The 22,976-nt window shown below is 49.0% G+C and overlaps 1 protein-coding gene across 10 annotated transcripts in view; it reads right to left on the bottom strand.

The window, feature by feature from the left end:
* Positions 1 to 1,359: 1,359 nt before the first annotated feature.
* DIP2C (disco interacting protein 2 homolog C) overlaps positions 1,360 to 22,976 on the bottom strand; it is a 470,819-nt gene continuing 449,202 nt past the window's right edge. For all 10 annotated transcript variants that reach the window (XM_070501194.1, XM_044762232.2, XM_070501190.1 and 7 more), the window contains 5 exons: positions 14,762 to 14,819; positions 12,803 to 12,877; positions 10,653 to 10,827; positions 9,019 to 9,142; positions 1,360 to 4,699 (listed from right to left, as the gene is read on the bottom strand). In XM_070501194.1, coding sequence (XP_070357295.1) covers positions 4,447 to 4,699; positions 9,019 to 9,142; positions 10,653 to 10,827; positions 12,803 to 12,877; positions 14,762 to 14,819 — 685 coding nt within the window. In that variant the 3' untranslated portion in view covers positions 1,360 to 4,446. The remainder of the gene's footprint in view (positions 4,700 to 9,018; positions 9,143 to 10,652; positions 10,828 to 12,802; positions 12,878 to 14,761; positions 14,820 to 22,976) is intronic.

Below are 22,976 nucleotides of genomic sequence, written 5' to 3'. Positions count from 1 at the left end.
GGGATCAGGGGTTGTGAATTCTACTGAGAAAAGCAGTGAGTGCAAGCTGCAAGTCACAGAAGACGTGCGTGTGAAAGGAAACGAACTTCTCTCCACAGAAGCAGCCTCAGCGCTTCTCAGGCCATCCTGTCTCTGTGCTGAGACATTAAGGAGGAAAATAAGACAGAAATGATAATCGACCAGCCAACCAAACTACTGTTGATTGTGCCCCAAGAACTCAGCATTGTGCTAGAGGATGCAGAACATGGCACCACAGAAGAAAAGTCTGTATTCACACACAGGTACATAGGCACGCACAGGTCCACACAAGCAGGTATGCAGGTACGCACAGGTACACAGGCACATGCAGGTACACGTGCATATACAGGTATGCACACACAGGTACACACACATACACAGGTACACACACAGGTATGCAGGCACGCACAGGTGCATATGCATAGATACACACACTCAGGTATGCAGGCACACACAGGTAGACAGGCATATGCAGGTACACATGCATATACAGGTATGCACACACAGGTACACACACATACACAGGTATGCACACAGGTATGCAGGCACACACAGGTACACAGGCATATGCAGGTACACAGGCATACACAGGTACACACACACAGGCACACACAAGTGCACACACAGGTGCACACGCATACATAGATACGCACACTCAGGTACTCAGGCATGCACAAGTATGCATGCACTCACAGGTACACATGCACAGGTACACACACATACAGGTATGCAGGCACACACAGGTACGCAGGCACACACACTGTCCAAAGCAGGGCTGTGCAGAGGCAGCTCTCTTGGTGCTCTTGTTTCACTTGACCCATCACTGTTAGGCCACCATCTGAGAAACTGGGGCCTTCCTTCAATCTTCTGTGTGATTTGACGCAGCCAGGCTGGTCTTACAACAACATCCACTTTCATACACTCAAAGCAGCATCCCCCAATTAGCGTGGGGTTGTCTTGGACAAAAGTTGTGGGGGGGGACAAGTGGAGTCTAAAACAAAGGCATGTAGGTTAACACTGGCGATCTGTGTGCAGATTTGCATTCTACTGATTTTCATCTGTATAAAATTTATATTTTTATAACCATTAGGCCGAAGGTCACTTAACCTGCTACTGCTTTCCAAAACACAAAGCCATCAGAATTCTCAGATCTTGGGCAAAAGGTAGAGCTCTTTGGTTGTCAAACAATCAAAGGTGATTAGGATTGGAATAGTCGGCTGGACCTGCTTCCTGACATGCAAGGGTCCCTGCCACACAGCTGACAGTAAATGTCTGCACACAGGATTCATGCTTACCATTTGTCCCAAAAAGTTTCCAATAATCTGTACACTTGCAGCAAAATGTGAACAAATATATTTAGATATATTTAAAAGAATTTTAAAAAACATTTCACAAAACATTTGTTGCCATAGGAATTATTTTAGCAATAAATGCCCACATCAAAATTTAAACAGCGTTCAAAGTATGATTCTCTGTACTAAGTAATGCAACAAATTATGTAAACAGAGTCAGATACATTCCCTGTAGAAGTCACTTCCTTCTTGGGACTGAAGCTGTCCCAGACAGTTTTCCAGGGGACCAATTAAGAAACTGCTATTTCAGAGCAACAAAAATAAAAGCTTTTATTTGTTCATTTGAATATAAAACAGGCGTTATCACAGATGTACAAAGCTTACTGGTGGTTTACATACGAGAAGGTTGCCATCCTTTGCACATAAAAATTTCCTTTGAAACAGTGACTGGTTGAGCACATTCCTCTAACCAGCCACCACACTCTATGAAATAACGCTGCTAACATTCAACTGATAAAAGGGCCCGTTTCCCTTGGGTAAAGTGTCAAGCAGGATTAAATATAGATAATAGACAAGCACCATGAGGAGGCCGCCCTGTCAGGTCAGGGCTGTGTTTCGATGTGCACTGTGTACCCTCTTTTGTGCAAGTTGATGACACGGTTTTGTCTGACTTCAGAAGCACAAGGTCACAAGACAAACACCTGTTACATTCTCAGGAACGACTTATCTACAGCACGATTTCTAATACAGAATGATCCTTCTTTATTGCTGACATGGGAGGTTCTTAAGTGTCTCCTTTCCTTTTTCTTGCACAACAGAATTTCAATCCCAGCCCCCAACCTTTGGACCTCCACTCTAACACCAGAGACGACAGGCTGTCACTAACCGCGTCCACAACCGCACGCCTGGCACGTGAAGCTGATGTGGTGAAGGGGAAGGTTGTGTTTGAAGTGACACCTGATTTGTTTGCTTCCAACCTCAGCTGGACCTGACAAGTTATTCTGCAACTGTGTTTCCCAATCAGTACTTTATCTGAAACCTTAATTCCTCTTTCCTTAAACAAGGTGGGTGTGTATAAGAACACGTCTTTTTCCAGTGTGTGGTGGGTTTTCCCCTTAGGAAGCAGAAGACTGTAGGAATGTGTATCTGAAGCATGTCGAGAAATATTCATACACAGCAATAAAGTCAAACGATATTTTAAAAATCAAATGATTTGTGGAGATGGAAGGATGCACCCCACATGCAATTAAAAAAATATGCCACTTAAAATTTTTAAAAAACAATTAGCCTTGGGTCTCAGAAGTCAAACAAAACTCTCTTTTAGCAAAGGGCTTACTGCTGGCACATATAGCAAAGGCAGGTAAGGACATCGCCCACGATATAATGAAAAGTGAATCTAAATTTTGCCCAGCAACAATCTTAGTCATGCATACCTAGCAACGAGAGCCACTGCAGGGTCATATTGGGGCAATTACAAAGTAAATCACGCTTGGAGAGCTGATATCTCTTCTTGGTTGGCACAGATGGGCCGATTCCATCAAGGAGTGTACAGATGCGCTCTGGAAATTCGAAGGCGTGTGAGGCAGCAGCGAGACTAAAATCAGAAACGTGTCAGCCCCAGGTGGCGAACGAAGGCAGCCATGAGGCTTCCTTGCTGCAGCCATGGCTCTGTTCAGAGTCCCGGGGCAGCTCACGCAGGCTCCCAGTGGGTTCTGCGCACCCCGGGCCAGGGAGCCCCAGAGAGCTGGCTGAGGTGACGATCTCCTATGTGAGTCCTTTCCCGTAAAGCGGTTCCGGACACTTTGTCCACTCCACACAGTGGCCATCTGAGGGGAATCAACACACCCTGGTGCAAATGACCACATATCATTCCTTTTCATACCAAGGACCGAAAAAAGGTGACACTAACAAAAAGGATGAAAAACATTGTGCAACGAATTCTTGCAGCTAAGAGAACAGTGCTCCTTGCCACCTGCCTTCACTCACGCCTGCTTGGTGTCGTAAGCACGTGCTGGCACAAACTGCTCGTGTGGCCCCCACAGCAAAGGAAAAACAGCGCACAGTAGCCTCAGACTCCACCATCTTTAGATGACAATAATTTCACTTGCTGCTCTCTGGTTCTAGAAGAAACGTTCAGCCTGGGCTACGGGCACTCTGCGATTGCTCGCAGCAGCAAAGCGGGTGAGAGTCTCTCTATCTACAGTTCCGTGGAGGGGACACCATGCAAGTGACAGGCTCTGCATTTTAAACTTTAAAATCTCCTTGGTTCATTAGTGAATTTATATTTCATATATATATATTTGTTGTGATACTATCCACGCAAGATAATACAACACTTTTTTATATTAGCAAACATTACAAGACTTTAATATTCTTGAATGTTTTTCTCTTTTATACTTCTAAAGAGATCAAAATAAATTAAACGTTTTGTACATAATTACATATGAAGTAGTTAACTTATTTTATCTTTTAGTTTAGTACAAAGATATCTGCAAGATAATTGCCGAAATACACCTTATTTATAATTTCTCCTCATTCTATGCTAACTTCAAAGGCCACATATCAGCCTTTGATTCTTCAGCACATTTCTGACAAAGAAAGCTGCTAAAATCTAATTGGAAGGTGCTATTTGGAAGGTTTTCTCGTACCTCAACAAACTTTCCTAAAAGGATGAGTTCTAGCAATGGCTTAAATTAGTAACAGGTCCATGTCATTAAGATTTCATGACACATTAAAACAGAGAAAACAATTCTTCGTCACACTACATAAATTGTTTAAAAGAACCCATCTGGAGGGCAGAATATTTTTTTAATTGCTATTTTGGCTTAACAAAATACCACATTTACGAAGAAAGCACTTATTATCCAATAATTAAAAAAAAAAGAAAGAAAAGAAAGTTTTTGAAATGGGCTTTTCCAACAAACTGCAGGCAATAATCCAAAATCCTTCTGAGCAAACTTCAGTGGTAAGTTCACATTTCGTCCCCACGCCAGTCGGGTGCTGTGGAGAAGCCTCCTCCTCGGCAGCGTGCAATAAAAGGCTCCATTCTGGCGAATGTCACCCTCGCTTCTGCACACTTCAGTGACGCTGAGAAAAATGTTCCATCTCTACAAAGTCCAAGGGAGTGGAGACAAGACTACATGTTGTAGGCAACGTAGATGGGGTCCAGCTGGTCTGCCAGAAACCCGTCTCGCAGGTGCATGCGCTGCTTCTCGCCCCGGGAGTTGATGGGGATGACACCGATGTCCACCACCACCACCACTCCCACCACCAGGTAGTGCTCCTCCAGGACCACATTGGTCACCAGGGGAACCAGGTCCAGGGCTTCTTGCTCTGACCCATCAAGCTCCACCACAACCACCAACAAATTTGTCCAGGTGAACACAGCACTGGAAGAGAGAAAAGACTATCGTATATGGCAAAGTTTTAATTTAATGATCACATTTTGTTTTCAAGAGGTGCATTTTGTTCTTTTGGATCTACCTGAGCACTGCCAGTCTCCTCGCCTTGCTGGTCTCTCCGAGCCCACCTCCTTCCTCTCACTGGAGTTTCCCTCCCTCCTATTAGACTGTCTGCTGCCTGCTCTCGCGGCAGCCGCTCCGTATGCTCCAGGATCTCTGTGGCGGCATCGCCCTCAGAGCAGCCCTGCCCTCTGCCCCTAGCTGGTATCAAGGGGTGAGGGGTTGGGTGTGCACCCAGAGCCGCTCCCTGGATCTGCACACTAAGTCCCAAGGGTGAAGTTGGTGTCCTGCCCTGGGGCTTGGGCCGGCATGCAGCTTGGTCAATGGGAAGTCAGCACAGGCTGAGAGCAGCTGGTGTGTCTGGGCTGGTCCTGGCTTCCTCTGCCATCGCAAGGGTGGGACATTCTGGGAGGATGGAAACGTGGAGAGTAGCTGCCAGCGCCAGGCCCAGCTGACCCACAGGCCCTAGCCACAGTGCAGTCAGATCACCCAGCGGTCAACTGCAGATGTGGGGGCATAAATAAATAGTTACTGTTTAAAATACTGAGTTTGGGGTGACCGTAATACAGCAAGAGCTACTGGTATGGGAGTAATTTCTCGAGAACGTGGAAGATTTATTTAGAAGTGTTTCATCTGGGATCTTTCAATGGGAGGGTCACCCAGAGTATTTAGTCTGCCCAACCTGTGGAAGCCTAATCCTGTGCTTTACACTTTAAGCCTCATTAACCTCATATAGTGGGGCTTTTAAAAAGTGGTTGTGTAACAACCTTAATATTCATTGCCCCTGGTGCCCATGCTCTGCTTGGCTGTGGAGGCCAGGAGGGTCCTAGGGGGACAGAGCCACACGGAGCCACATCCAGGCTCTAGGAGGAGCCCAGGGCTGGGGAGCCATGTGGAGGAGGCGCCAGGCCCCAGGGCCCTGCAGTGCGTTGCTGATATCTGCTTTCTCATGCCAGACACACAGAAGGTTCTGTCTCAGCTGTGAGGCAGGAAATATTTGGGAAAACTCATTATTGTTTTCTAAAAGTGTGAGAGTATGTCTATTAGGAAAAAAAATGAACATTTTGTTCAGTATGGCCAATATATACGTTGAAATGAAAGGGAAATACTGGAGAATGTGTTCAACAGCTCTCTCCTGGATTTTGCTTTGCGACAAGCACGTATACCTAGGGGAACAATCCTGCTGAGGGTTGCTCCCAAGATGTGCTGGTGCTGAATTTCCATAATATGACTCTTTGTGACACTAAGATATTGCTCTGCATGACCCAAATGAGCCCATACTGTGAGTCTGTGATATCATAGATTATACATGTATATACACCTCAGCCACTTTTGGTATAATTTTATGATGGCATTTGATGTTGATGACACAGTATCAGGAATCAGGTTGGATTTCCATATTTAATCAGGGCGGGCTTGCCAGGAAGCTATGGACTGGACACAGGTCCCTTTCCTCTCATCAGAGCTTTCCCAGGTGCCATACACAATTACCTCTTGCTGAAGAAATAAAAGGCAATACATCTTGGAGTATATGAGGAAGCCATTTGGTGTAAAACTAATTCGGCCTGACCTTGTTTTTCCAAAAAGGCCAGATGTGGCCTGTTGAGCATGCATTGTACGTCTGCTTTAAACCTTTACAATGTTTCAAAGCCAAGAATCATGCCCCTAAAGATAGGGGTGTCTTTTCCCCATAGTGGAATTTCCTTAAAGATAAGCATCTCTTCCTGGAAACTAGGGATTAATTACTGACCTGCTGTGCCAGCTAAGCATCTTGAGATAATTGCAAAAGGGACATTCCTGTCATTGTGATGTACGCTCATTGTTCCAAGACAGTGTATGACCACTCTGTACACCCTACTTCTTAGGTACCCTTTCTTCCCCAACCCCCCCATGCTATAGTCCTTAGACCTGGCTCATAACAAACTCACCCCAAATTTTGATTTTTAGATTGATTATGAATTATTTGTGTGGACACAGTCACATTACATGACATGGGGTCACATCCTTCTTTCTCAGTATGAAGTAACCAGAGGGGACTCAAGGGAGGGAAGGCAAGAAAGAGTAAAAAGGACAGCAGAGCAGTGTGTGCTGGGCAGTTTCTGATGGACTGAGGCCATCAGAACAAGACCACTGCTCTTCCTTCTTTCTGGTGCTGCCTATGGACAAAGGAGGGTGAGGAGAGAGGCCCAGGAGGCAAGGCCACCCCGCAGGTGATGACAGCGGTGCTTGGGACAGAAACTAGAGTCATGGCCTGCCACCCCACAAGGGGCTCAGGGAGCCCCTGCCACAGCCCTTCAATAACTACATAGAAAATACTTGAGGGAGGCAACACAAGCCAGTGAAATCATTTCCTCAGAAATACAAAAATAGAAGGCTGTAACTGATGTTTGCAGCCCTTCAGACAGACAGCGAGGCAGGCACTGGGCTCGGGTTCCAGGTTGCTGTCTTTCTGGGATTCTGTCCCCTTGGTACACTGGAGTAGAGAGGCAACTGCGGCAACTTGAGGACTTTGTTTCAGGGCGAGTAGAGCCGTAAGCAGTCTGAACCACAGGAGCACATGTGGGTATGCACACTCTCCACTCCCTCTTATCTCTTCTATCCTGCCAAGTCCTCTGGGTCAGCGTTCAGTACATGGCAACACACACCAGCCTGCATCAGCTAACAAGAGGCAAATGAAGGCACTGGCCTGGTGGCACAGCAGTTAAGTTCATGCACTCAGCTTTGACTGCCTGGGGTTCACCTACACACCGCTTATCAGGCCATGCTGTGGCAGGCATCCCACATATAAAAATGAGGAAGATGGGCACGGATGTTAGCTCAGGGCTGGTCTTCCTCAAAAAAAAAAAACAGGCAATGAACAATCTGAGCCATCTACCCCACCAGGAAAAATTGCCATGAGAGATTTCAGAATGCTCCTCCCTTGGGGTTCCTGGCCTGAGCTTTGATACCACATACCAGAACTGGGTGACCTAGGAAGTGGTCAGTGCTGCAGCCCCCAGGTCAGCTGGCTATTGCGGGTCACACTGAGCACAGCCAACCAAATGGTCGGGAGGGTAGACCCCAGGTCCCCAAGGCCCCTGGCCCCAGGGAGGGCACCTGGGAGGGGAGACTTGTCACTTCTGGCTTTGGTTTAACTCGGGCAAGTCTGCCCCCTCCTCTCATCATCTCAGGTCTCCCCACACGGCCCATGGACTTCCATGGCTCCCGGGCTGTGGTCATAAGTGCTCTCTGTGCCTGTGTGTGTGCAGTCGGTTTCTTCCCTACATCATGCTTTTGTTTTTTGTTTTTTGTTTTTTTTTTTATTGAGTTATTGATAGGTTACAATCTTGTAAAATTTCAATTGTACATTAATGTTTGTCAGTCATGTTGTAGGTGCACCACTTCACCCTTTGTGCCTACCCCCCACCCCACCTTTCCCCTGGTATCCACTAAACTGTTCTTGGTCCATAGTTTTAAATTCCTCATATGAGTGGAGTCATACACAGATTATCCTTCTCTAGCTGGCTTATTTCACTTAACATAATTCTCTCAAGGTCCATCCATGTTATTGCAAATGGAATGATTTTGTTCTGTTTTGCAGCTGAGTAGTATTCCATTGTATATATGTACCACATCTTCTTTATCCATTCATCTGTTGATGGGCACTTAGGTTGCTCCCACATCTTGGCTATTGTAAACAGTGCTGCAATAAACATTGGGGTGCATAGGACTTTTGGGATTGCTGACTTCAAGCTCTTTGGATAAATACCCAGTAGTGGGATGGCTGGATCGTATGGTAGTTCTATTTTTAGTTTTTTGAGGAATCTCCATACTGTTTTCCATAGTGGCTGCACCAGTTTGCATTCCCACCAGCAGTGTATGAGGGTTCCTTTTTCTCCGCAACCTCTCCAACATTTGTTACTATTAGTTTTAGATATTTTTGTCATTCTAACTGGTGTAAGGTGATATCTTAGTGTAGTTTTGATTTGCATTTCCCTGATGATCAGCTACATCATGCTTTTGTAAACTAAAAACCAATGAACAGCGACAGCCTGGCTCTTTAGAAGCTGCTATCCAGTCATTAGTATGTCACCCTCAGGAAGTGCCCAAGACATTGAGTCCACCCAGGAATGCCCCTTGCTGCTAAGTTATCAACACCTGGAGGGAAGGCTACAGGCTAAGGGTGAGACTCCTCCACACGACTCCACGGGCTCCCAAGGCTGCCCAAACCCTGTCCTGCTCGTCTGGGAACACCTGCCACCACTCACCATTCTGTAACGCTTTTGTGGGCTCTGATCACTGAGGTTTCAATGTCGATGGGGTGATAGCGCATCCCCCGCAGCTCCATGGCTTCGTCCAGGGCGCCTACCACGTACAGGGCATCGTGGCGCTCTGCTCAGGGAATGGGAAAAGTGTGTGAGTTTCACCGTTATGCTGCTCAAGCTGCTTCAAGAAAAAAGCATTAAAACCACTCAGAGTGAGAAAGCGATGCAAAGAAAGGGGTCACAAGTCAGGGATATTTCCCTCCCACAGGGATGCTCCGTGCCTGAGATGCTCAAGGAAAACGCTGTGGCCCTAGAGTGCGGGCCACCATCTGTAACATCCCTGAAGCCTCCAGGCCACGGAGAGACAGCACCTCAATCAGCTTCCATACTCATCAAAGACATTATCCCACCACCCTCAGCCCCTTCAGCACCGCCTGGGTCCTGGGGCTGCAGAGGCGCCTAAATCTCATGGAGCTCTCCCCAAATCACATGGTGAGGACACAGCACTGCCAAAAGTAAACCCAGCTCCCTCTGATTCCATCGCATGAGGTCTCAACTGTCTTATTGCATGTCTGAGCAGGAAAAAAAAGCGTAGTTTCTGATAACGTGCATGAACAAAGCTTTCCTCAGCTCACACAGCCGCTAAACTTACTCCTATCAGTGTGTAAACCTTGGGATACTGACAAAATGCAGTCAGTCCATCTCTTCTTAAAAATAAGGAGATGTGTCCTTAATCTTTAGAGTAGAAGATATATCAGAGGAAATTTGAAAGAAGTGATCGACATACAAAGTACCAGAAAATAAATCTTTTCCAGTGCGAGTCAGACAAGATGCAGAAATTTACTTGCCGGCTTCTAGCGATTACCGCAGCAGGGACCCCCGGCCGCCCGGCCCTGGGATCCCGCAGGAGAGACCGCCCCACCTCCTGGGGGGTGCTGGATACCACCGACCTTATACCTCTAACTCAGTTCTTCACGGGAACCCCGGAGAGCACCTCCAAATAAAACAGCCCATGATTGTCCCAAATTGCAAACGTGACATCAAATTTTTTTGTACTTTTCCGTAAATTCAATGGCGGTTCAGCTCTGCGAGCACAGCTCCCGCCGGGCAGGTGTGTCGGGGAGCCTTCCTGAGGTCTCCCGGCTTTGTGTGGGGCAGGACCCCACCAGAAAGCTCCTCTCCCGTCCTCTGAAACGCTGCAGCCCGGCTTCTATTTTAGTGGAACCACGGAGCTGAGAAAGGACCCGGGACTCGGCAAAGACCTGAACAGCAAGCAGGCTTCGACATTCTGTCTCTGGGCATCCCCCGCCTGGCGCCAGCCCCGCAGAGGAGGGGGCAGCAGCCTCCACCCTCGCTGCGCCCGCAGCACCGCCCCTTCCCGCGGGCCGCACTCTGCGACCACGGGCTCCTGGTGGCGGGACACGAGGCCCGGCCCCGGGCGACTGTCCTGGCTCGGACGGTGTGAGCGCAGCTCAGCTGGGGACACACTCGCGTTCGACCTTGCTCCTTCGCACCTGGCTGTGTCCAGCTGGTGTGCGGCGAGCACGCAGACGTGCTCTCCTGGTCTGGGGTCCCGAACCCCAGATGGGCGCTGGATGTCCAGGGCCCCTGGCCTCCCCGCCGCCCGCCACGCTCACCTCCGTTGGCGTCTGTGAGCTCCGTCCTCCGCAGGAACCCCAGGTAGCCCGTGCGCGCCCAGACTGTCTGGGTGTCTCCAAAACTTAACCTCGAGTTGAAGTGATCTGACTGGAGGGATTCATCTCCGTAAATAGTGAAATATCCACTGGCGTTGTGGGCACTGTGAACCCAGATCTGTTAAGGAAGCAAAATACGACGGGGTAAGTTAGCTTGCGACTCTCTCGAGGGAAGAAGCTGCTTCCACCGTCCAGTAAATCCCAGTGCCGCTGAAAGCGCCCCTGCACGGTACAGACAAGATGCTGCTGATGCGCTCGGGTTTTGGGGGAGACCCAGATGCCCGAGTTCACGTGTTCGCCGAACAGCGAGCCTGCGGCGGGGCAAACACGGAGCCGCCCGACAAGAACCCGCTAGCGCACGTTAACGGCGGGTTTGAAAAACCAGCACGTCCAATTTCTACTAGTTTCCTTGCGCTTATTCAAACTTAATGATTGTTTCTAAAAAGCAATCTGGAAAAATGTTGAAAAGCTTTATGATTTAATTTTCCGTTTCACCTGGTTTGCATACTTTTAGAAATGTACTGCAATAAAACACCACAAAAGAAAACCACCTGTAAGACGGAAGGCGGCATGTATCGTCAAAAAACAGGAAACGGAAGTGTCGACGTGTGAAGGGGCAGTGTGTGTGGGAGTGTGGGAGTGAGTGTGCGGGAGAGTGTGTGTGGAAGAGTGTGTGTGAGTGTAGGAACGTGTGGGACTGTTAGGGAGTGTGGGAGTGAGTGGGAGTGTGCGGGTGTGTGGCAGAGTATATGAGTATGTGTGTGGGTGCGTGCATGTGTGGGAGTGTGTGCCCAGGGGTGTGCATGAGAGTATGAGTGTGCGGCGGGGGGGTGTGTGAGAGAGTGCTTGTGTGCACGGGAGTGTGGGGAAATGTGAGTGTGCATGAGTGTGTGGGAGAGTGCGACTGCATGGGTGTGTGCACGGGAGTGTGGGTGTGCGTGAGAGTGTGCGTAGTGTGTGCACGGGAGTGTGGGTGTGCATGGGTGTGCGTGAGAGTGTGCGTAGTGTGTGCACGGGAGTGTGGGTGTGCATGGGTGTGCGTGAGAGTGTGTGGGGCCGGCGCAGAAGGACGTGCTAAGCACGCGGGCTGTGCGAAGCGTGGGGAGACGCGAGGAGCGGGACGCCTCACAGCCCGCCTGCGTGCCCGCTGCGTGTCCACAGCCACAGCACCCGGAGGAGGCAGGGCTTCCCGAGCGCGGGGCGCGTGCGCAGAGGCCTGGGCGGAGCTGTTCCGGTCTAACGGCGCCTAAGGCGCGTGGCGCGCTCGGCGTCGGAGGCGTCCTGCGCGCCCGGATGCAGCTGCCCGACAGGCCCTGCAGAGCCGCGCAGGCGTCCGAGGGCGCGGAGGGAGGCGCGCCCGGCAAGGCGAGGGCACCGCGTCTGCTCCCTCACACGGCCGCCTCGGCGAGACGCGGCCCACGGGAGGCCGGGGAGGGTCCCGACGCGCCGACCGCCCCAGGCGCGGGCTCTGCGGCCCAGCCTCGCGCCGCGAATGCGTTTGCGGGAGCGCCCAGGCAGGCCCGTCCACAGCTTCACCGCTTCCGCCTGACCGTCCCACGTGACCGAGGGCGCGGCGGCACGAGCGACAGCCCCGCGCGTCCCTCAGGAGGAGTGGCGCCGTCCTGACACAGCCGGCAGCGCGGGAGAGGGCGCCCGTCGCAGACAGTGCGCAAAGCCGCGGGCCACCGGACCTCGACGCAGGGCCGGCCGGGCTCTCCCAGCGCCTGTGCGCGGCCGCCAGTCCACCTCCGTGAAGCTCGCGCTCTCGTAAATTCTTGGACGAGAACCCATTGCACTTCCTTAGGGAAATTCTGCTCCGTGACCCTCAACTAACCCTCAACTCCCACACGCTCATTTAAGCAATGAAGCTGATCTCGAGCTACTTCCCGCTGGTCAGCTGCACTTCCTCGCTTTACACAGAATGTGACTGCGGGTCGGCGACACGGGGTCCTGTCCACTGGTGCTGAAGACGGGGGAGCAGCAGGAAGGCAGACTGGGTCTCGGGGACCGTGTGTCCCAGAGGACGCCCCTACCCGCCTCACCCGCGTGGACACCCTGCACCCACCTCACCCGGGTGGAGGCCCGGCACTCACCTCACCCAGGTGTGAGTCTCCCAATGGTCCTTTTGTTTCTGGATTGGCAATTATGATCCGAACCCCCGGAAGTATCTACGTGGGAAAAGAGAACATTCTTGTCGGTGGACAGACAGACAGACAGACAGACACTGCATCGCAGTCACCCTTGATTTGGCCTTCATGCCACATGCCTGTTTTCCTTTCAATAATCATTTAGAAAGTAATACAGCTTTAATCAAATTTATGGACTGTGGCATCATGTAATTACATCATAACAACCGCATTTCACTGTAATGATTACTACAATGACAGAGTCCATGTGAAAGTGATCTTAAAATTAAGAATTTGAACAAAGACGTGATAAATGATATAATTGAGCACAGCCTGATGCTTGCAAAATAGGAATTTTCAGTTATTTTGATGCACTTTTTCTCAGTTATACTTAATACTATGTCTCACATGGCATGTGAGCACGAAGGAAGGGTGATGCTGGCAGCAGGCACTAGATTAAGGACGTCAGGGATGAAGCTTTCAGAGATGAGTGTGACTCAGAAACAAGGCAGGCTTGGCGACAGGGTTTAGTGGAAAGCTGCTCTTGTGAGGCAAGAAGCAAGAGCTGCGTATCACTGCTGGGGCAGTCTGCTGTGCTACAGCTGGAACGCTGGTAAACCCCTTTTATTATCGCGTCGATATTAAGCATCTTCTTAGTGGAAGTTCAGCTTAGAAATATTCTGAATTCCACTGAAACCACATAAGGGAGGAAGCAAGAGCTGCTTCTGGAAATTCAGAACACAGTCGTCTCGGTTCAGGTAATCTAACATTGTATGGTTGCGCTGTGGTAAAAACTCTCAGGACGCTGTCCTGTCCCTTACGTCTGAAGTGTGCCCTGCAGCTCTGCTCTCTGTCTGACTGACGGTCCTCCAGACTGAGTTCGGGTGAGGGGGTAGGTTCTGTTTCCTACCATTAGAAGCAACTTAGTACCAAGAGTTCTAATTGGCAGTGGTGTAGACACAGATGATAAAACGTCCAAAAGCAACATAAGATGCTTTCAGAATTATATCTAGTGGAGAAGAGATCTGACATTTGGGGCCAAAAAAGAAGTCTTCATTTACGTTTAAATACATTTCTTGCTTTTAATTCTATAAAAAAACACAACAACATGGGGCTGGCCCCGTGGCCGAGTGGTTAAGTTTGCGTGCTCCACTGGAGGCAGCCCAGTGTTTCGTTGGTTCGAATCCTGGGCGCGGACATGGCACTGCTCATCAAACCACACTGAGGCAGCGTCCCACATGCCACAACTAGAAGGACCCACAACGAAGAATACACAACTATGTACTGGGGGCTTTGGGGAGAAAAAGGAAAAAAATAAAATCTTTAAAAAAAACCCCCCAAAAACCCCACAACAACTGTGGCAGGAACGACTAGTTGTCCCCTGATAACCGTTCTTTGTCTATTTCCATAGTAAATGATACCCTGATGTTTAGCTAGGCCCATAGATATTCAGAACCAATATGATGCTCCCAACCTTCCTTTCAGCTAGGTGTGATCATGTGACTAAATTCTGGCCAATGGTATTTAAGTGTGAGTAAGGCAATTTACGAAACTTCCTTAAGGTCTACACCTTTTGTTTCCTTCTTTTTCAGTTTCTCTTCCTGCTGGCTGGAATTGGAAATGATGGCTGGGGCTGGAGCAGCCACTTTAGACCCTGAGGCACCCTTGGGAATGGAGGCCATGAAGAGCAGAACAAGACAGAAAGTGCCAGGGCCCCTGGTAGTTTCATGGTTTCTTTTACGTGAGAGACAGAAAAAAACTAACTCATATTTTGAGTTTCTGTACTCGTGGCCAAACCTAGTCCTGATACATTACATTCAAGAAAAGTTTTTGGAAAAAATATAAAATACATTTCTTAAAATTTCAAAGCCCATACAACGAGACTCACACTTGTATAGAAATGCATATTCTTCCTTTAATACTTACTTTTCCTGACTCCATCAGGGGCAGGCTATGAGGAGATCCTCTTTCTACTAAACGGACTCTACAAAGAGAAACAGGAGATATTACTGAGTGTGTCTGTGCCCCTCTCCTCTCCTCCACATTCAGCACTTGGTCAGTGCTCCTCACGTAGGCAGGGAACATCAATGCTGAGGGTGGGGTAGTTTAGATAGTTTAGAAGTCAAAGAAAAAGCAGTCATAGCAGAGCACAGCTGTGCTCTGGCGGGCAGTGGTGGGAGCCTCTGCGCAGGCTGCAGGGAACGGAGGTGAGTCCACTCACCAAACCTGCAGAATCACTGGGAAAATGATTTTGCATTTAAAGTACCGAGGACTCCACTGAGCATTTGCAGAAAAAGAAAAGAACAGGGATCAACCCACATCCCTGAAAGAGCTGCCAACCCCTGGTGACAGCGATGCCTAGTCCCAGAGCACACGCAGCCCTGCCCCTCTGCTGGCCACGGGCAGGGCCCCGATTCACAGCAGCACAGAATCTGCTTTATAAACCAGGCGATCTGAGCCGAGTGAGGACAGGACTGGCCGATTCAGACAGCAAAACCTGCCTTCAAAAAAGAAACCCTTTTCAATGTAAAAAATATTTAATAGTAATTTAATCTTAAGAACTGCGGAGGACCTTGGCGTTGGTCACAACCAGAGCTAACTAAGTTCTTCCCTAGCTGCATTATTTTCAATATTTTATGGCCTCCTCCTGGTTTAACATTTCCACCATGTTACTATAAGACTATGATGCTGCTCATTTGTCTGAAAGGCAGTTTTAGCCAAAGAAAATGAAGTGAAGGAGAAAGCACTCTAATGCTTGAAGGCTACGGAACAGAACGGCCATCAGCAGGCAGTTGGGCTCTGGGAATGGGGTTGTGAGAGGCCTTTCCTCTGTCCCCCACGACCCAGTGCTGCTGAGGAGAGGAGGGGTGCTCCACAGGAATAACTTCCAGGATGTGGACAGCAGTGCTAGCCTGAGGCAGACACAGGGAGGTGCCAACCAGGGCGCTGGGTGTGTGCGGGGGTCCTCAGGCATCTGACAAGGGCTCTCAGCAGTGAAAAGGACTCCCTGCCTCCCGAGGAGCCTTTGGTGGTGTCTCCTGCTGCGTAGACAAAAGCAGCCTGCCACAGGCGAATCACGAAACAGCAGAAAGGGCAGGACTGACATCTTATCTTAAGGAGGAGAAAGTTGGGGGAAATCCTGGAGGGGGAGGGAGGGAGGGCACCCAAGTTGCTGCAGCAGTAACTTGAGGGAGAAGAACTTCCTGCAGCAACTGTGGATCAAATGATAACCACTAAAATCTCTGGTATGTGTCTTAAGGAAGGCCTTGATGCTGACAGCAGGAGATGAGGGTGATCAAGGAGAAACAACCCAGGTCTTAACACTTCTTCAACTGTTCCAGAATATGCCAAAAGGCTTAATGATGTTAACCTCAAATGTAAATTCCTGGCTGCATTACATCTTTTCGAATACCATGTCTACTAAGACGAGGGAAACAAAAGAAAAAATTAACAAATGGGACTATGTCAGACTAAAAAGCTTCTGCAAGGTGAAGGAAATCATGAACAAAATGAAAAGACAACCCACCAACTGGGAGAAAATATTTGTAAATCATTTATCTGACATGGGTTAATTTCCAAAATATATAAAGAACTCAAACAACTCAACAACAACAAAACAAACAACCCGGGAAAAAATGGGCAGAGGATATGAATAGACATTTTTCCAAAGAAGATATACAGATAGCCAATAGGCACATGAAAAGATGTTCAACATCGCTAATCAATCATTGCTAATGCAAATCAAAACTACACTGAGTCAGAATAGCTGTAATCATCAAGACAAAAAGTAACAAATGTTGGAGAGGATGTGGAGAAAAGGGAACCCTCATACACTGCTGGTGGGAATGCAAGCTGGTGCAGCCACTATGGAAAACAGTATGGAGATTTATCAATAAATTAAAAATAGAAATATCGTATGATCCAGCTGTCCCACTGCTGGGTATTTATCCAAACAACTTGAAATCAACAATCCAAAGAGATTTATACCCCTCTATGTTCATTGCAACACTATTCACAATAGTCAAGACATGGAACCAACCCAAGTGCCCATCAACTGATGAATGGATAAAGAAGATGTGGTATATATACCATGGAATACTATTCAGCCATAAAAAAAGACAAAATCGTCCTATTCACAACAACATGGATGGACCTTGAGGGTATTATGTTAAGAGAAATAAGCCAGACAAAGAAAGACAAACTCCACATGAATTCACTCATATGTAGAAGATAAACACATGGACAAAGAGAACAGATTAGTAGTTAGAGGGGAAGGGGGTTGGGAGGTGGGGAAAAGGGGTAAAGGGGCACATATATATGGTGATAAAAATTAGAATACTGGTGGTGCGCATGATGCAGTCTATACAGAAACTGATAAATAATAATGTACACCTGAAATTGCACAATGTTATAAACCATTATGACCTCAATAAAACTTAAAATAAATAAGTAAATTCCTGGTTGCATTAATACAGAATTAAAAGAAAACTCTTAGGACCCAGGTAGCAGCATGCTAATTTAGGGTGGGTTACTCTTAACAACTGCCATTTGAACACAACTCCGAACCTGTGGAACTCTGTCCGTAACAGCAAACATTCAAGAAGCTGGGACAGTTAGAGAACGTGGTGTTCGCAGGAAATATCAATGCTGCTAATGATGCAATGATAGCCTGCCGGGTCTGGAGGCTGGGATCGTGATGCTGGACTGAATGAGGCTGATGTGAGCACTCAGGTACGGTAAGCCTGTGTCCAATGGCTGGCTGGCCAACTGGGGATTCTGGATACTGTCAATTTGCTACAGATGGAGAAAGCAATAAGGAAACGAGGCCAAACTGGTTGGGAAGATTACGAGGGGCAGGGGTGAGGAAGGAGCGAAAGAATGAAAGAGAAGGGGCCAGAGAGATCAGCTGGCTGAGCATGGGTCCCTGCTGCACGGCCTGGCCTCCACATAGAGGGGCTACTCTCTGGGGGCTGGGCAGCTGGCCAGTGGCCAGCTTGGGCATCCTGTAAAGGCCAGACCACCAGGCCAGGGAGCAAAACTCTTAGCCAAAAAGGAGGGCTGTTTTGGACAAGCTTCCTCTCTGCGGGCGTCCACTCAGAGTCATCGCTGTTTGAGGAAGTCAGGAACCCCTGCCATGCTTTTTGGATGTGCCAGGCTGCTCTGTCCAAGGTATTACGACTGGGGTGACTTCAGAGAGGGCCCCCTGGTGTAACTGATGACACAAGGAAATCAGGGGCAAACGTCTCTGGGGTCCCGGGATGACTTGGGTCTTTCCTTCTCTTCCGCCCGCGGGCTTCTGCCTTGGCCTGTGCCCGGCCGACAGGGGACGAGACAAGCCACTGTCTGCGACAGGGACTGTGGCTCCAGGCCACGCCACACTGCCCGGCGTCTGCCTCTGACCAGCAGCCTCCTCTGCCCTCCTGCCTTCAGAGTTTGTCTTGTCTCTTGTTCTTCCTTGATAACCCCTGGCCTCCGAGGAAGGCAGGCAGAATCTCAGCTGGAGATCTCATCTTATCTGAAATGTGGAAAACGAGGAGGCTCTACCGTTAAGAATTTCTTCTCGGTCTCCGGCCCTGCCATCGGGCGCCAGTGAGGGGACCCGGGGCAAGGGTGGAGGGCAAACCTAAAAAAAGGGGAAGAATGTCTTTTCTGGTCAGTATGAGAGCAAGAATGGGTGCTGGAGTCACTCACCACTCAGGGTGGGTCCTGAATGAAAAGGCTAAGATCCTGTTAGCAAATGCCACGTAAGACTGCTCTTCATTCACGTGAAAAGAAAAATACCAAAGAACAAAAAGAAAAACAACACCCCCTAAAGAGAAAGGCAAAGACGTCTCTCCCGAAAACACCGGGAGACACATTTGCAGCACACGGCGGCGTAAGGACTTGGAGAACCGGGTGGAAGCTCTGCCGAGCGAAGCCTGCGGGTGCACAGCCGCGAATGCGGAGCTGGGGAGGGCGGGAGGCCACACTGCACGTGGCGGGGCTGCAGCGGCAGAGAAGGGACGCCCAAGACCACTCGCCGCTTTTCCGGGGGTGGCGTGGCTCCGCCCCGCATTGACGCGGGACCTGGACCGGCAGGGGCTCCAGTGGAGCGGCGGAGGCCTGCTGAGTCGGGGTGACCACGGGAGGACTGTGCTCGGGCGGAGGCGCCGGGGCCACCAGCCCCCGCCCGGCGCCCCTAGAGCCCCCAGGAGGGCGCCCCGGGCAGCAGTCCGCCTCAAACGGCACCCAGGCCCCAGGCCCGGGCTCCTCACCCAGCCAGCGCTCCAGCCGCGCCCGCGTCTGAGTCAGCACTCAGGCCTTGACTGGATTGGCCCTCATCCCCGACGGGTTCAAGTACTTCACATCAAAATCCTGGACATCAAAAACGTGTTTCCCACCCAGGCTTTCACTGCACTTGACGTTTGGGCTTTCACTAGAAAAGGAGAGAGGGCGAGATGGCGAGTTGCGTGCGGTGGGGAGACTGGCAGGCAGGGTAAAGCCCTCACCTGTTCTGTCCTTGACCTGCTCTCACGCTGGCCCGAATTTCACCTTGAAAGGCTGCAGCCGTCAGAGCAACACGGCAGGTAGAGACGCGGCACCACAAGAGGTCTTCCTGCCAAGGGTTCTGTCCCCTCCCTACTTCATGTGGCCTCGCACGAGAGGGGGCCACTACCACCTCACTCCTCTCCGGGGCCCTCCCCCCTTGCCCACCCGACACCCGTCTGTCCCTGGCAACTCTCACCAAAGGAGACGAGGGCTCTCGCCTCCCCGGGGCTGGGCCTGCTTGCTGACGCTGCCCGCACGGCCCACTTTCACCGCTCCCAGAGTGTCCGTCACACCACCGGCTCTGGAGACAGGTAACAATCGGGGAATCACACGATCTGCCCCAGCAAGAGTGTTGGCATTTCCCACAGCTACTGTCAGAAGCTGGCAATGTCAGAATGATGGACAACAAACGCTATGGGTGCGTCATGATGGAGATGGCCAAGAGGGCAAGGGGTGCCCATCCGCCACCCACTGGATGCCCAGCCCTGGCCACCCCTGGTGGTCGTTCGTGACCTGGAGGATGAGTGTCATCTGTGCCTTCGATTGAGACAACCACACAGTTCCACCAGATGCTGGTGTGGCATTGCACCAGAGGAGGGGACAGGCCCCTAGTGACCGGCTTGTGCAAAACAGCTTCTGCGCAGCCCAGCAACCTAGATGCGCTGCTCAAAAGCCAGCGGAGACTGCTTTCTCTATTATGAGTGTTTATTATGGCGTAGTCGTGCACGTCCAGCGTGCCGGCAATGGGTGAGGGAGCTGGGGAGGGCTCCAGAGAATGTCCCCTGGTGAGCAGCTTCACTCGTCCCTGAGCAGCAGAGGCAGGACAGTGCACTCCAGGAGGGAGAGGACATTTATTCCTTCAGGGAAGATACTCATTTTGGTTTTTTCTCTCAACGTAAGACCTCAGTTCCCAGATAACTGCACAGATAACATCAGCCCAGTGACTACAAAGAGCCTGTATTGAAACTCTGAGCAGAAGCACTTGTTCAATAATTACAAAGCTAAACAGGTATACCACTTAAAGCTCTTCACTGCTGCTGCAGCTGAACACATTGTCTTTCTTCCTCTTTTTTTTTTTTTTTTTTTTTGGCAAAGAGCAGCAAACACTTATTCAGTGCTAACTCTGAGCCAGCCACTGCTCTATGGATTTTCGTATTTATTAACTCTAGTAGGACAGACGGCTACCTGAGGTTCCAGTCCGAGGGGCTGGGCAGGCAGGGGAGAGGGAGAGGAGGCTGCTCCCCAGAGAAAGGTCAGCCCCCTCCTTCACGCTGCCACAGCCTCCTCAGATCCCACCCAGCAGTGGTCTCCCACTGCCCATCCTCCAAGGATTTGGTTTCCACTGCTTCTATTCTCATTCTTTTTCTCTTCTTTTTTTTTAAAAATTGAGATAAATGACAAATAGATTATATTAGTTTCAGGTACACAACATAAAGATTAGATATTTGTATAAATCATGAAATGATCACAATAATGTCTAGTTACCATCCATCACATTACATAGTTACAAATTTTTTTCTTGTGATGAGAACTTTTAGGATCTACCCTCTTAGCAACTTTCACATATATGATACAGTATTATTAACTGCAGTCACCATGCTGTACATTACATCCTCCGGACTTATTTATTCTATAACTGGAAGCTTGTAGCTTTTGACCCCTTTCACTCATTTCACCCACCTTACCTCCCGAGATTTTAACAAACTACATCTTCTTCCAAAAATAATCTGAAGCATCTAGAAGACCTAATATAATAATACCATTTGAACAACAAGTTTTTAAAAATCCCAAAAGATGGAAGGGAAATCCCAAAAGATGGAAGGGAAATCCCAAAAGATGGGATGTATTTGCGTATTCCAAAACCTTAGGTTAGTTAATCCAGGTGCTGGGACTGAATTTAGTTCTCAGTTTCCTGGCAGCTAAGGCAAAGACAGAAGATGAAGAATTAGACAAGTTTTACTGTCAAAGTGTAGCTTGAACATCTTGCTATTTCCTTTGCTCCTAGTGAAGCAGTGAGAGAGGATATTAGAAGCACAAGGAAAAAACCACGATTTAAATGTCACTTCCACGCCCCAAACCAACAAAACAACAAACACACCTAGGAGCATTGCTGGCTCTCCCCTGGAATCAGCACTTAGTAAGAGCTGCTGGTGACAGGTGGGCAGCAGCGCTGGGTCTGTCATGAAAGTCTAAAACCAAGTGAAATCACCCTGAAACAAATGCTGAGAGGCAGACTGGAAGAGCATTTCATCCAACACAACAGCACCATATAAATAGAAATAGCTGCGCACACTGGTGCCTTTTCTCCTATAAAATCACAGATCTAACATGTTTTGCACCCCCCCCCCCCAAATCCAGACTTTTGTTAGTCTTTTCTCCTTGTCCTTCCCTCAGATGGAAAGGAGTTCTGTGTCCTGTCCCTCCTGTTGGAATCTGTTAGTAGACACCCTGACTGGGCATGCGGGCCACCCAGGATGGCCCACACCACCTTCTCCTTATTTTAGTCTTCTGTAGGTGCCCACAGGCTCCCATCCAAGACCTGGGGCCAGATGGGTTTCAGATTTCTGAGTGCTAATCCAGAGGAAGGATCCCACTTTACCTGAGGTCTCAAACGCATTAATATTTCTGCAGCAATATGGGGATAAATTGTTTAAGCTTCATGTCCATTCACAAGGTTTTGATGGCAAATTAATTTGCATTACATTCAGGAAAAATTTTAGTTTTTCAGACCTTCTTGGCTTTTTCTTTTAATCAATACAAGCATACTTTCAAGATATTGTGGGTTTGGTTCCAGACCACTGCAATAAAGCAAATATCTCAATAAAGCGAGTCACATGAACTTTTTGGGTTTCCAGTATGTGCGAAAGTTATGTTTACACTATACTGTAGTCTATTAAGTATACAATAGCATTATGTCTAAAAAAAAATTACATACATTAACTAAAAAATACTTTATTGTTAAATATGCTCACCATCAATCTGAGACTTCAGTGAGTCAATCTTTTTGCTGGTGGACAGTCTTGTCTCGGTGCTGATGGTGCTGACTGATCAGGGTGGTGGTTGCTGAGGCTTGGGGTGGCTGTGGTAATTTTTTTTTTTTTGAGTAAGATTAGTCCTGAGCTAACATCTGCTGCCAATCCTCCTCTTTTTGCTGAGGAAGACTGGCCCTGAGCTAACGTCTGTGCCCATCCTTCTCTATTTTATATGTGGGACGCCTACCACAGCATGGCTTGCCAAGCGGTACCATGTCTGCACCTGAGATCTGAACCAACAAACCCCGGGCCACCAAAGCGGAAGGTGTGCACATAACCGCTGCACCACCAGGCCGGCCCCGGTAATTTCTTAAAATAAGACAACAATGAAGTTTGCCGCATCCATTGACTCGTCCTTTCGTGAACAGTGTCTCTGCAGCATGCGATGCTGTTTGAGAGCATTTTGAGAAGTTCCAGCAGAACTTCTTTCAAAACTGGAGTCAATCCCCTCAAACCCTCCAGTACTCTGTCAACTAGGTTTACGTGATATTCCAAGTCCTTTGTTGTCATTTCAAGTCTTCACAGCATCTTCACCAGAGTAAATTCCATCTCGAGAAACCACTTTCATTGCTCATCTGTAA

Source organism: Equus asinus, chromosome 29 (assembly GCF_041296235.1).
Source record: "Equus asinus isolate D_3611 breed Donkey chromosome 29, EquAss-T2T_v2, whole genome shotgun sequence".
Taxonomy (NCBI): domain Eukaryota; kingdom Metazoa; phylum Chordata; class Mammalia; order Perissodactyla; family Equidae; genus Equus; species Equus asinus.
This window is presented reverse-complemented; position numbering and strand designations above follow the sequence as displayed.